We start from the raw sequence: 13,225 nt of genomic DNA, 5'->3' as shown, positions 1-13,225 counted from the left end.
ATAGATAATTCAAGAGAAACTACCCAACTCTCCTTATTAACCAGAGGGTTGTGAACAAGATATTTTACTCCTTTAAATGTCAATTCCTACTCCTGTAAACTGGGCCTGAACATCTTCCTTATTTCACATTGTTATTAGACTTTAAATATAAATGATAGAAACTATTGATTACAATGTGCTGGGACCAGTATACCTACAACTTGCTGCTGCTAGAACAGCAATTTGAAAGACACAGCAAAAACTATAAAGTGCACAGACTCCTTTGACCCAGCAATATGGCTCCTGATAATTTATTCTTATGAAAACATAAAAGAAAAAAACACTGTGTGAAAAAGATGTATGTTAAAAAAATTTCCTATAACAGGAAGTATTGAAAACATTTTAAATACTTATCAGTAGTAGAGTTGTTAAATAAAACATGTTGCCTTAGTCCAGTAAAATATTGACCAGTTGCTGTGTAAATCATATTTCCATTAGAATGTGGTTTGAGAAAACATGAAAATAATAAAACAATTACTTAGCATAGTGGTATCATAAGTATTTGTTCTTTCATTGATTTCTCTGATTGTATACTGTAGGATAATTATTGAAATACTCAGTTTAAAATTTTTTTTTAAATGGCCCCAAAGTAAATTTCTTCCTCTCTCCGTCTTTCTCTGTTTAGGGAAATTATCGTTTCATGAAGCTCCTGCTTACACGCAGAGCAAATTGGATGCAAAAGGATTTAGAAGAGATGACACCCCTGCACTTGACCACGCGGCACAAGAGCCCCAAGTGCTTGGCGCTTCTGCTGAAGTTTATGGCACCAGGGGAAGTGGACACCCAGGATAAAAACAAGGTAATGAAAGGGCTCTTGGAGTCCCCAGATGAATGCAAACAGAAAGCAGGTGCTTTCTTTTATGATGTGCAACCTCAGGGAAGAAGTTTTAAATTACACCCCTGTACCTGGTAGAACAACTCCTTGTCTCCAGATATCCTGGGAAAGTGTTTCACTTAAAGTTTGCCGTTGTAGCCGGGCATGGTGGCGCACGCTTGTAATCCCCGCACTTGGGAGGCGGAGACAGGAGGATCGCGCAGGTTCGAAGCCAGCCGCGCGCGCCGGCTTAGGAGACCCTGTTTCTAAATAAAAATATAAAAATAGGTCTGGGAGTGTAGCCCAGAGGTAGAAGGGCTTCCAGGAACCCCAGTACCACCAAAAAATAAATAAATAAATAAATAAATAAATAAATAAATAAATAATAAAGTTTGCCGTTGTATTCTTCTTGCTACCAGTGTGATTGGTAGCATCATCTCCTTTTTAGATAGGGAAACTGAAACTCAGGAAAAATAATATGTTGCCCAAGATTCAAGTAGCAGAACTAGAATTCAAATCCAGGCCTGTTATAACTCCAAAACCCAGATTGGGACAGTGTCATGATAGTATAGGTTGTTAGATTCACGGTGGCCAAATGCCCGCAGCAGTGTACTAAGTACATAATAGTTTAACTACCTGGACTCTGGCATCAGATTCCTGGGGTTTCTATCCAGAGCCACCACTTAACTTGTTCTATATTTTTGAGCAAATTACTTAACTTCTCTTATGTCTCAATTTTCTCATATGTGAAGAATAATAAGATTGTTGAAGATGAGATAATACCTACAAACTGCTTAGCACAATGCCAATATATAGTATGCTCTCAATAAATATTAGCTATAAAGTATAATCCTTTTCATGTAAGTTTTAACATCTGCTCTAACATTTCTTGCTAGGATTCATTATCTTCCTTGCTATTAAATTTTAAAACATTGTACATACTGGTCATTGTTTTGCTTGATGCTTTGATAATTCTTAATGGGGGTAGGGAGAGGAAATGTGGTTTTTGGTTAAACAAGAACAATAATCTCTTTTATTTCCACCAGATACTTAGTTATAGAATCTTCTTGTTTCCAATGCTCCCATGTAATTAAAATCTTACAGCTGGGTACAGTGGTGCACACCTGAAATTCCAGCTACTTGGGAGGCTGAGGCAGGAGGACTGCAAGTTCTAGGACAGCCTCAGCAACTTAGCAAGTGGTATATCATAATAAAAATTTTAGAGGCATGGGAGGCTGGAAGTGTAGCTCAATTGTAGAGCACCCTTGAGTTTAATCCCCAGAGCCACAAGGAAATAAAAACTCTTGTGATTAAATCTGCTAGGCTTACATTCAATAATCTCGTCATTCTCATAGTATCCTTTATCTAGTTTTCAATTTCTTTTTAGTAGTTATTAGAATTATGAGGTCAACTTTTACTTTATAACAACTGTAGGTTAATATTATTCCTGACTCATGGCACCTGTGGTGCTAATGTTTCTTTGGGGGGAAAAAGCAGTTCAATCAATATACAAAGGCCCATAAATAATTCAAGAAGTTTCCCACATCTTTAAGCTTTGTAATGTCTCTCCAACCTATTCTAGGTACTTCCTGCTGTTTTCTATTATCTGTATGTTCTGTTGTTGAGCAGGGATGGGAGGTTATCCAGTCAGACAGATGAAACAGAACTGAATAGTCTAGGCAAGCATAGAGAAGACAAGATTAAGCCTAAAGGAGTGCCTCTCCAACTGTCTGTGGCAAACCATCAGTTTGTTGGTTTAATAGCTAATATATTGCAGATCAATTGTTTTATAACATACTCTAAAAACAAACAACAACAAACATTTAAAGATAGACAAAGAACTTGAATTGACATTTTTCCCAAATAATACATACTAATGACCAAGATGCATACAAAATGTTCAACATCACTGATTATTAAGGAAATGCAAGTGAAAACCACTACATCCTTTTTTTTTTTTTTTTTTTTTGGTGGTACTGAGGTTCCTGGAAGCCCTTCTACCTCTGGGCTACACTCCCAGACCTATTTTTATATTTTTATTTGGAAACAGGGTCTCTTAAGCCAGCACGGCTGGCTTCAAACCTGCACGATCCTCCTGTCTCCGCCTCCCAAGCACGGGGATTACAAGCGTGCGCCACCACGCCCGGCACACTACATCCTTTATGGTAGTCATTGTCATAAAAACAGAAGACAACCAGTGTTGGAAGAATGTGGAGAAATCTGAGCCCTTACGTCTTCCTGGTAGAAATGTGAAGTGGTGTGGCCACTGCCAATCAGCATATTTCCTCAAAAATTGGACATAGAATTTCTGTATGATCCAGTGTTTACCCAAATGTAGAATCAAAGAATCCCTAAGTGGAATGGAAATCAGGAATGAAAACATATTTCTACATCCATGTTCAGTAGTAGCATTATTCACAATTTGGAAATGACCCAAATGTCCATTGGTGGGTAACTGGATGATCAAAATGTAGTAGCTATGTATAGATATTCAGTGGACACCATTCAGCCTTAGAAAGGGAACAAATTCGAACACATGCTACAACATGGATAAACTGAACAACAGTGAAATATTTCACACACAAATGGTCAAATACTGTATGATTTCCTTACGAAGTACCTAGCATCATCAGATTCATTGGGACAGAAAGTGGAAAGAGAACTGCCAGGAGCTGAGGGTAGGTAAGAATGGGGAGTCAGTGTGACATGGGTGCTGAATTGCAGTTTGGGAAGGTGAAAAAGTTCTGGAGTGGATAGCATTGATGGTTGCACAATGATACATAAATATGCTTAATGCCACTGAACTTACAAAGAGTATTCATTCTATCACGGTAAAAAAGATGACTAGAAAAAATTTTAGGAGATATAGAAAATATAAGTCTAAACATTTTACTACTATGCCAAACGAACAGATTGCATTTCAATAAGCATAATTAGAAATATATAATAGGAAAAGAAATTAGAGAAATTGTACATTCTGTGTACTGAAATGTGGTTATAAGCAATTAATCATTACTATTATACTTGTGATTTTATTGTGTTTTGAAATTGTTACTAAATGAAATTAATTAATGACTTTATATTAAATGCTTGTTAGGCACACTTTGAATAAATACCATGTGTGTCTGTTTTAAAAGTTTTTGATATGACAGATGACCTTGGTTCCTGCTCACTAAATCATCTAATTCTAGATTGGATTGATAACTATGCTACTGACAAGGGATAATATATATACAGACAGCTTCTTTTTTTTCTAACTAATTCTCCTAAAAGGAAAAACAGTCTTACAGAGGAATATTGATAGGAATGGCAGAAATGATTTTCAAGCAGCTTCAACAAATTCAGGATGGTCCTTTTTAACTTTTATTTGAAATAAGTGCTCTTCTGCTTTCAAATGTATCTTTCCATCAGTAACTAGGCCTAACAATTATCCTGTAAAATTATATTTAAGTTTAAATTTATCTTTGGTATGAGGAATGGAAATCATCCTATCAATTCTAAGGTGCTTGGTGATAGCCAGGTATACAATGCCAAGACCATTGCTTACATCATTGATAATTATTCATAAATTACTAGAACGCTTTTATCTTTTTTTTATTAATAGCAGCAGTACTTGGTGACCTAAATGGTTGCTGTGTATGAAGTCAGACTCTGGAGTCACATTGCCTGGGTTAAAATATGAATTCAGCCCCATACTGCCTTAATGTTTCTGAGCAGATTACTTATCCTCATGCTCAGTAACCTTAACTTACATGCAAATTAAAGAGTACCTGTGACCCAGAGAAGTCATGCTGACTGTGTGATGTAATATATAAAAAACTCCTACAACAGTGACCATCACATAGCGAAAGCTTGGGGCAAGCGTCTTGTTGTTTTGAGAACCTCCCACTCTTGCAGCAAACAGCTCTGCACTGGAGTGCCTACTACAACAACCCCGAGCATGTGAAGCTGCTGATCAAGCACGACTCCAACATTGGGATTCCTGATGTTGAGGGCAAGATCCCACTCCACTGGGCGGCCAACCACAAAGATCCAAGTGCTGTCCACACTGTCAGATGTATTCTGGTGAGTAGGATGGTGCTGCTAGGCCAGAATTGCCTCTGTTAGAAAAATTTTTATTGTGAATTATTGAAAATGTACAAAAGTACATATGTGACCTCCAAATGAATTATGAAGCAAAAGAACATAACAAACAAGTGTACCCATCCCCCAAGAAACAGAGCATTCCAATACTACTACTTAAGACCACATCGAGTACCAGTTTCCAAACGCATTAACTCCTCCTCTACCACTCTCATTCCTTCCCCATCAATTACTTGCTGAAATTACACTTATTGTCTTGTTTTGTACTTGTTTTATTAAATGGTGAATGCATAGACGTGAGTATCAGTGAAATACAAGTACAATACAAAGAATAAATTAACAATACAAAGAATAAGTTAACAAATTCATGTATGCACTACTGAGTTCAAGAAATGTATGCTTGTGAGTAGGGCGTGGTGGCGCACGCTTGTAATCCCCGCTCTTGGGAGGCGGAGACAGGAGGATCACGCTGGTTCGGAGCCAGCCTCGCTGGCTTAAGAGACCCTGTTTCCAAATAAAAAATATAAAAAATAGGTCTGGGAGTGTAGCCTGGAGGTAGAAGGGCTTCCAGGAACCCCAGTACCGAAAGAAAGAAAGAAAGAAAGAAAGAAAGAAAGAAAGAAAGAAAGAAAGAAAGGGAGAGAGGGAGAGGGAGGGAGGGAGGAAGGAAGGAAGGAAGGAAGGAAGGAAGGAAGGAAGGAAGGAAGGAAGGGAGGAAGGAAGGGAGAGAAAAACGCACGCTTGTAATCTCCGCACTTGGGAGGCTGAGACAGGAGGATTGCACAGGTTTGAAGCCAGGCTCAGCTACTTAGTGAGGCTCTCAGCAACTTAGTGATACCCTGTTTCCGAATAAAGTATAAAATAAGTTTGGGAGTATAGCCTGGAGGTAGAAAAGCCCCTGGGTTCCACCTCACCACACACACACAAAAAGAAATGTATATTATCATTACCATTAAAGTCCTCTGACTAGAGGACCTTCCAGTATTACAGTATTATTCTCTTCCCTCCTTCCTCAGAGGCAAACATGGTCCTTAAGGTTCTGTTTCTCATGCTACTGATTTTGTTACACAGTTTTACTTCATATATGTGTATCACTAAATAATATATTGTTTCATTTTAAGATTTTTGAATTTTATATACCTGAAATCATACTGTATGTATTCTTCTGGAACTTGCTTTTCTCCTTCAACCTTTTGCTGGTGACTTTATCTTGTTACTGTGTGTAGCTGTAATGTATTCACTTTTACTGCCGTGTTGCATCTCATTTTATGAGTAAACCATGTACTATTTATTCTGTTATTGACAGGCATTTGGACTATTTCCAATGTTTTGCTGTTTATAAATAGTGCTGGTTTGAGCAATTTTGAACATATGTATGATATATATTTAACTGGTTGTTGCAGGTGTGTGTGAGTGCAATTGATATTTTTGTTCATTGATTATATATCTAACTAAAATGTTGAGCTCTATTATTTTTGAATACTTGAAATTACACTTTTAAGTATATTTTTGTTTTGTATATACAGTGATTATTTTTACTTGCATACTCACTCATTTCTTTGTTTTGCATTTCTTCTTGAATCTCAAGTTGTTTTTGTTGTTGTTGTTGTTGTTGTTGTTGTTGTTGTTTTTGCTTCAGTACTCAGGGGCATTTTACCTCTGAGCTATACCCATAGCCCTATATTATCTTTTTTTTTTCAGTACTGGGGATAGAACCCATGGACATTCTACCTTCGAGCTACACCCCCAGCACTATTTTTTAAATTCCTTATTTTGAAACAGGGTCTCACTGAGTTGCAAAGGGCCTCACTAAGTAGCTGAGGCTGTCCACGATCCACAATCCTCCTAACTCAGCCTCCCAAATTCTAGGATTACAAGCATGTACCCACGCCTGGCTCTATTTTCTTTTCTTTTTTTCTTTTTTTTAATTTTTTATTGGTGCATTATATTCATACATCATATTGGGGTAAAAAACTTGTGTGGACAGATATGTACACATCACCCATTTAGCCCCTACCCAATTCCCACTCCATTCCCTCCCCATCCCTCCTTCCCAGGCTTGGCTTATTGGTTGGTTTCGATATTTTTAAGTACATTGTGTGTTTTAGAGAATTTCCTTCTTCCCCCCTTCCATCCCCTCAGTAAGGTTGTCTTATTTGCTCCTCTATAGAATTTCTTTCTTCATCTAGAGGTCCTCCTATGACCCATTTCTCCTTAGCTTTCACATATTAGGGAAAGCATCTGATTTCTTATTTTTTGTGACTGACTAATCTCACTTAGCATAATGTCCTCCAGTTCCATCCCCCTGAAAATGATGTAATTGAGGGTTTTTTTAATGGCTGAGTAAAATTCCATTGTGTACATATCCCACAGTTTTGTAATCCATTCATCGGTTGACGGACATCTTGGCTGGTTCCATAGTTTGGCTATGGTGAATTGTGCAGCTATGAACATAGATACACATGCATTAGTTTGACAGTTTGGTTTCCTTTCTTTTGGGTAGATACCCAGAAGTGGTATTGCTGGATCAAATGGTAGATTTATTCCCATTCTTATGAGGATTCTCCATACTGTTTTCTAAAGTGGTTGCACTAATTTGCAATCCCACCAACAATGCTTTAGAGTTCCCACTTCTCCACATTCTCGCCAGCATTTGTTGTTGTTTGTGTTTTGATTGATTGCGATTCTAGTTGGAGTTAGGTGAAATCTCAGGGTAGTTTTGATTTGCAGGTCTCTGATTGCCAATGATGTTGAGCATTCTTTCATGCATTTATTGGCCATTTGAATTTCTTCTTTCATGAAGTGTCTATTTAGTTCGTTTGCCCATTTTTTATTGGACTTTTTTTTTAGTGTTGAGTTTCTCGAGTTCTATGTATATTCTAGATATTACTCCTCTATCAGTGGTGTGGGTGGCAAAAATCTTCTCCCATTCTATTGGGTCTTGATTGAGGTTCTTGACAGTTTCCTTTGCTGAACAGAAGCTCTTCAGTTTCATGCAATCCCATGTACTGATTTGCCTTTTATTTTGTTGTGCCTTTGGGGTCTTGTTGAGAAAGTTTTTATCTGTGCCTATGTGTTGCAGTGTTGGACCTATGCCCTCTTCAAGAAGCTTCAAGGTCTCTGGTCTAATTTTCAAGTTTTTGATCCATCTTGAATTGACTCTTATGCAGGCTGAGAATGTGGGATTAATTTCCAATTTTCTGCATATGGTTAACCAGTTTTGCCAACACCATTTGTTGAGGAGGCTATCTTTTTTCCAGTGTATGTTTTTGGCCCCTTTGTCAAAAATCAATTGGCTGAAAGTGTGTGTACTTGTTTCTGGGTCTTCTATTCTGCTTCATTGGTCTATGTATCTGTTTTTGTGCCAGTACCATGCTGTTTTTATTACAGTGGCTCTGTAGTATAGTTTAAAGTCAGGTATTGTGATTCCTCCTGCATGGTTTTTGTTACTGAGAACTACTTTGGCTATTCTGGGCTTTTTGTTATTACAAATAAATTTAAGGACTGATTTTTCTATGTCTGTGAGGAATGATCTTGGTAGTTTAATGGGAATTGTATTGAATCTGTAGATCAATTTTGGAAGGATGGCCATTTTAATGATATTTATTCTGCCTAGAACATAGAAGATCTTTCCATCTTCTAAGATCTTCTTTGATTTCTTTTTTTAGTGTTTTATAATTTTCTTGTAGAGATCTTTTACCTCCTTGGTTAAGTTTATTCCTAGGTATTTTATTTTTTTGTGGGAGATCCTGAGTGGAAGTGTTTTCTGAATTTTTCAGTGGATTTATGGTTGGTGTACAGGAAAGCTTCTGATTTTTTATGATTGATTTTGTATCCAGACACTTTGCTAAATTTGTTGATCAGTTATATAAGCCTTTTGGTTGAGTTTGTTGGGTTTTCTAAATATAGTATCATGTCATCTGCAAATAGTGAAAGTTTGAGTTCTTCTTTTCCTATTTGTACTCTTTTGATATCCTTTTTTTGCCTATTGCTCTGGCTAGAGTCTCTAGTACTATATTGAAGAGAAGTGGTGATAGTGGACATCCTTGTCTCATTCCTGTTTTTAGGTGGAATTCTTGAAGTTTTTCCCCATTTAATATGATGTTGGTGGTGGGCTTATTGTAGATTGCCTTTATGATGTTGAGATATGTTCCTTCTATTCCAATTCTCCGCAGTGTTTTTATCATAAATGAATGTTGGATTTTATCAAATGCTTTTTCATCATCTATTAAAATGATCATGTGATTTTTGTCTTTAATTCTGTTTATATGATGAATTACATGGATTGATTTTCGTATGTTGAACCAGCCTTGCATTCCTAGGATGAACCCTACCTGGTCATGATATATGATTTTCTTGATGTGGTTTTGAATGCGTGTTGCTAGTATTTTGTTTAATAGTTTTGCATCCAAGTTCATCAAAGATATAGGCCTGTAGTTTTCCTTCCTTGAACTGTCTTTATTCGGTTTTGGTATAAGTGTGATGTTGGCTTCATAGAATGTATTTGAGAGAATCCTCTTTTTTTCTATTTTATGAAATAGTTTGAGGAGTATTGGGGTTAGCTCTTCTATAAAGGCTTTATAGAATTCACTTGAAAAACCATCTGGTCCTGGGCTTTTCTTTGATGGTAAACTTTTTATTGCTGTTTCAATCTCTTTGATTGCTATTGGTTGGTTTAAATTTTCTGTATCTTCTTGACTCAGTTTAGGAAGGTTGTATTTATCTAGAAAGGTGTCAATTTCCTCCAGATTTTCCATTTTGTTGGAGTATAGTTTTTCAAAGTAGTTTCTGATAATGCTCTAGATTTTCTGTCAGTAGTAATGTCTCCTTTTTCATCTCTTAGATTCTCTCTTTTTTTAGTTAGGTTGGCTAGTGGTTTATCTATCTTGTTAATTTTTTCAAGAATCCAGCTTTTGATTTTGTTGATTTTCTGTATTTTTTTTTATTCTCTACTTTGTTAATTTCTGCTCTAATTTTAATAATTTTCTGTCTTCTACTGGCTTTGGGGTTTGATTGTTCCTGCTTTTCAAGGGCTTTGAGGTGTGTCATTATGTTATTTACTTGAAGATTTTCTGTTTTTCTTATGTGAGCACTCAGTGCTATAAATTTTCCTCTTAATACTGCCTTCAAAGTGTCCCAGAGGTTTTGATATGTTGTATCTTTATTTTTGATTGTTTCTAGAAATTTCTTGATTTCACCTCTTACATCTTCTATAACCCATTCTTCATGCAGAAATGTGGTGTTCAGTCTCCACATGTTTCTCTGGGTCTTCTTATAGTTGATTTCTAGTTTCATTCCATTATGGTCTGAAATGACACAGGGAAGTATGTAACATTTTTTAAATTTGCTAGTGCTCATTTTGTGTCCCAGGATGTGATCTATTTTAGAGAAGGTTCCATGAGCAGTTGAGAAAAATGTAAACTCTGCTGTAGTTGGGTGACATATTCTATATGTGTCCAACAAGTCCATTTGATTAATTGTGTTCTTTAGTTCTGAGGCATCTTTACTGACCTTTTGTCTGGAAGATCAGTCTAATATTGTGAGAGGTGTGTTGAAGTCTCCCAGTATTATTGTATTGGGATTTCTGCGTGACTTCATGTCACAAAGAGATTGTTTTATGAAAATAGCTGCACCTATGTTTGGGGCATAGATGTTGATTATTGTTATTTCCTCTTGCTGGATTATTCCTTTTACCAGTAAAAATGACCTTCTTTGTCTCTTCTAATAAATTTGGGTTCGAAGTCTAACTTGTCTGATATAACAGTTGCTACTCCTGCTTGCCTTCGAGTTCCATTAGCATGAATTACCTTGCTCCAGCCCTTTACCTTGAGTTTGTTACTATCTTTACTTGTAAGGTGTGTTTCTTGTAAGCATCAGATGGATGGATTCTGGTTTTTAATCCATTTTGCCACTTTATGTCTTTTTATTGGGCAATTGAGGCCATTTACATTCAGTGTGATTATTGAGAGATAATTTTTTTTTTGGTGGTACTGTGGGTGGAACCCAGAGGCTTTCTACCTCCAGGCTATACTCCCAGATCTTTTTTTATATTTTATTTGGAAACAGGGTCTCACTAAGTTGCCGAGAGCCTCACTAATTAGCTGAGGCTGGCTTTGAACCCGTATGATCCTCCTGTCTCAGCCTCCCAAGCACAGGGATTACAAGCGTGTGCCACCATGCCTGGCGAGAGATAAGTTTTAATTCTTAATATGTTAAGATTTATATTTCTGTTTGAAATACTCTTTATTCTTTTTTGCTTAGATGGAAAATCTTGTTTCTCTGGTTCTGGTGTATTACCTATTTCTTCTTTGTAGTTAATCTCTTTGAGTATTTTCTCTAGTGCTGGTTTTAAAGACATAAATTCCTTCAGTTTCTGTTTGTCATGGAAGCTTCTTATTTCCCCATCTAATTTGATAGATAGTTTTGCTGGGTAGGAAATTTTTGGCTGGAAGTTGTTTTCTTTCAGATTTTGGAATATGTTACTCCAAGCCCTTGTGGCTTTCATGACTTGTTTTGGGAAGTCTGGAGTGATTCTAATTGGTTTGCCTCTGAATGTCACTTGGCCTTTTGTTTTTGTTGCCTTTAAGATTCTCTCTTTGCCTTCTACATTGGTCATTTTGACAGTTATGTGGCATGGAGAACCTTTTCTCTGATCCTGTCTAAAGGGAGTTCTATAAGTTTCCTGGACCTGTGTATCAACCATTTGCTCTATGTTTGGAAAATTTTCTGCTATTACTTCGTTGAAGAGATTATTAATCCCTTTGGTTTCACCTTCTTTTCCCTCTTCTATTCTAATTATTCTTAGGTTAGCTCTCTTAAAAAGGGCCCATATTTCTTCAATGTCAAATTCCTGCTGTCGGATTTTTTTTCTAAGTTATAAATTATGCATTCGTTTTTGGAGTGATCATCTTCTAGGAGTGAGATTCTGTTCTCCATGTGTTCTAATCGATTGTTTATAGTTTGAATTGATGCCTTTACTTCAATGATTGCATCCTTTATTTCTTTTAGACTCTCTAAATTCTTTTCGAAAGACCTGTATTATTTCTACTGTTATATTCCTGATTTGATCTTCTGGAGATCTCTGAATTTCTGTGTTATCAGGTTCTGATATTGTGGGGTTGTGAGCATTCATTGCTCCATTATTGTTCCTCTTTCCCATGATTTCAGAAGTTTGTGCCTTCTCTGGGTTCTTCCCCGAGTCACCACAATTTCACTTAGGGTGTTCTAGATCTCGAGTTTGTGGTAATCTCAGCTGCCACTAATCCTTTACTGGGTTGATTTTTAAAGTCTCAGACCCAGGGAGTTAAACGAGGCTGCGCAAGACCGTGGGGGTGCCGGGATGGGCATTTTCCCATGGGGAGCTGTTACTAGTGTGTGGTATCCCTGCCACTGCTACTCCTTCACTGGGTTGGACTGTAAAATCTAAGACCCCAGGAGATTATCAAAGCTGCGCAAGTCCCTGGGGGTGCAGTGCTGTGATTTCTCTTTTAGGGGCTGCAATTTCACTTACGGTTGTTGTGTGTGCTGATCTGGAGCTGTCGAGGGTGTGGTGAACTCGCTGTTGCTGCTAGCAATATGGCACCACTGCCACGCCATGGCTGTGAGGCTGGCATATTTCTTTTCTGGTTTTGAGCTCTGTTCTGAGTCCTTGGAGGGTGTGATGATCTTGGTCACTGGGAGTTTTAGTTGTTCTTTGTGCTTAAAGAACTGCTGAATTACACCTGAATGACCCGCAGTTGCTAACTTCAGCTCCTTGTTTACCTTTCTTCTCTGGAGGCTGGTGCTGTGAGGCAAGATGGCGCTGGCACGGTGTCCACCACTACAATGCGGGCTGGTTTCTTTTCTGGTCTCTGGTTGTTCTTCTAGTCTTCTTTTCCTCTGTGCCTTTTATTTACAGTTTTTATTTCTCTGCTGATAGTGTTTTCTGGCTATGTAAACACTGATTTTGTGGCAATAGAGATCGAGTGTTAGCAGGACTCGTAAACGCTGCTTTTCTCAGTCGCCATCTTCCCAGTAGTCCTCTCTATTTTCTTTATTTTTGAAACGGGTTCTCACTGAGTTGTGGAGGGCCTCACTAAGTAGCTGAGGCTGTCCAATAACCTGTGATCTTCCTGTCTCAGCTTTCCAAGTGCTGGGATTACAAACGTATTACCACCACACTCAGCTAGTATTCTCTGTTTTTAATTGTTCAGAATGTCTGACTTTCAACCTTGCCCTTAAAAATATAATTTCCTGTGTACACAATCCTCCATAGTTATTTTGCTCAACTCATTTGGGATATTATTTTGC

The 13,225-nt window shown here is 37.5% G+C and overlaps 1 protein-coding gene across 1 annotated transcript in view; it reads left to right on the top strand.

The window, feature by feature from the left end:
- INVS (inversin) overlaps positions 1-13,225 on the top strand; it is a gene marked incomplete at its 3' end in the record, with an annotated part of 146,942 nt that overhangs the window by 85,599 nt on the left and 48,118 nt on the right. Inside the window, exons 3-4 of the mRNA XM_080709373.1 lie at positions 665-838; positions 4,751-4,918. Of these exons, the coding sequence (XP_080565499.1) occupies positions 665-838; positions 4,751-4,918 (342 nt within the window). The remainder of the gene's footprint in view (positions 1-664; positions 839-4,750; positions 4,919-13,225) is intronic.

Source organism: Muscardinus avellanarius (genome assembly GCF_963383645.1).
Source record: "Muscardinus avellanarius genome assembly, chromosome: 13".
Classification (NCBI taxonomy): Eukaryota; Metazoa; Chordata; class Mammalia; order Rodentia; family Gliridae; genus Muscardinus; species Muscardinus avellanarius.
The sequence above is the reverse complement of the archived record's forward strand: the minus strand, read 5'-3'. Positions and strand labels throughout refer to the sequence as shown.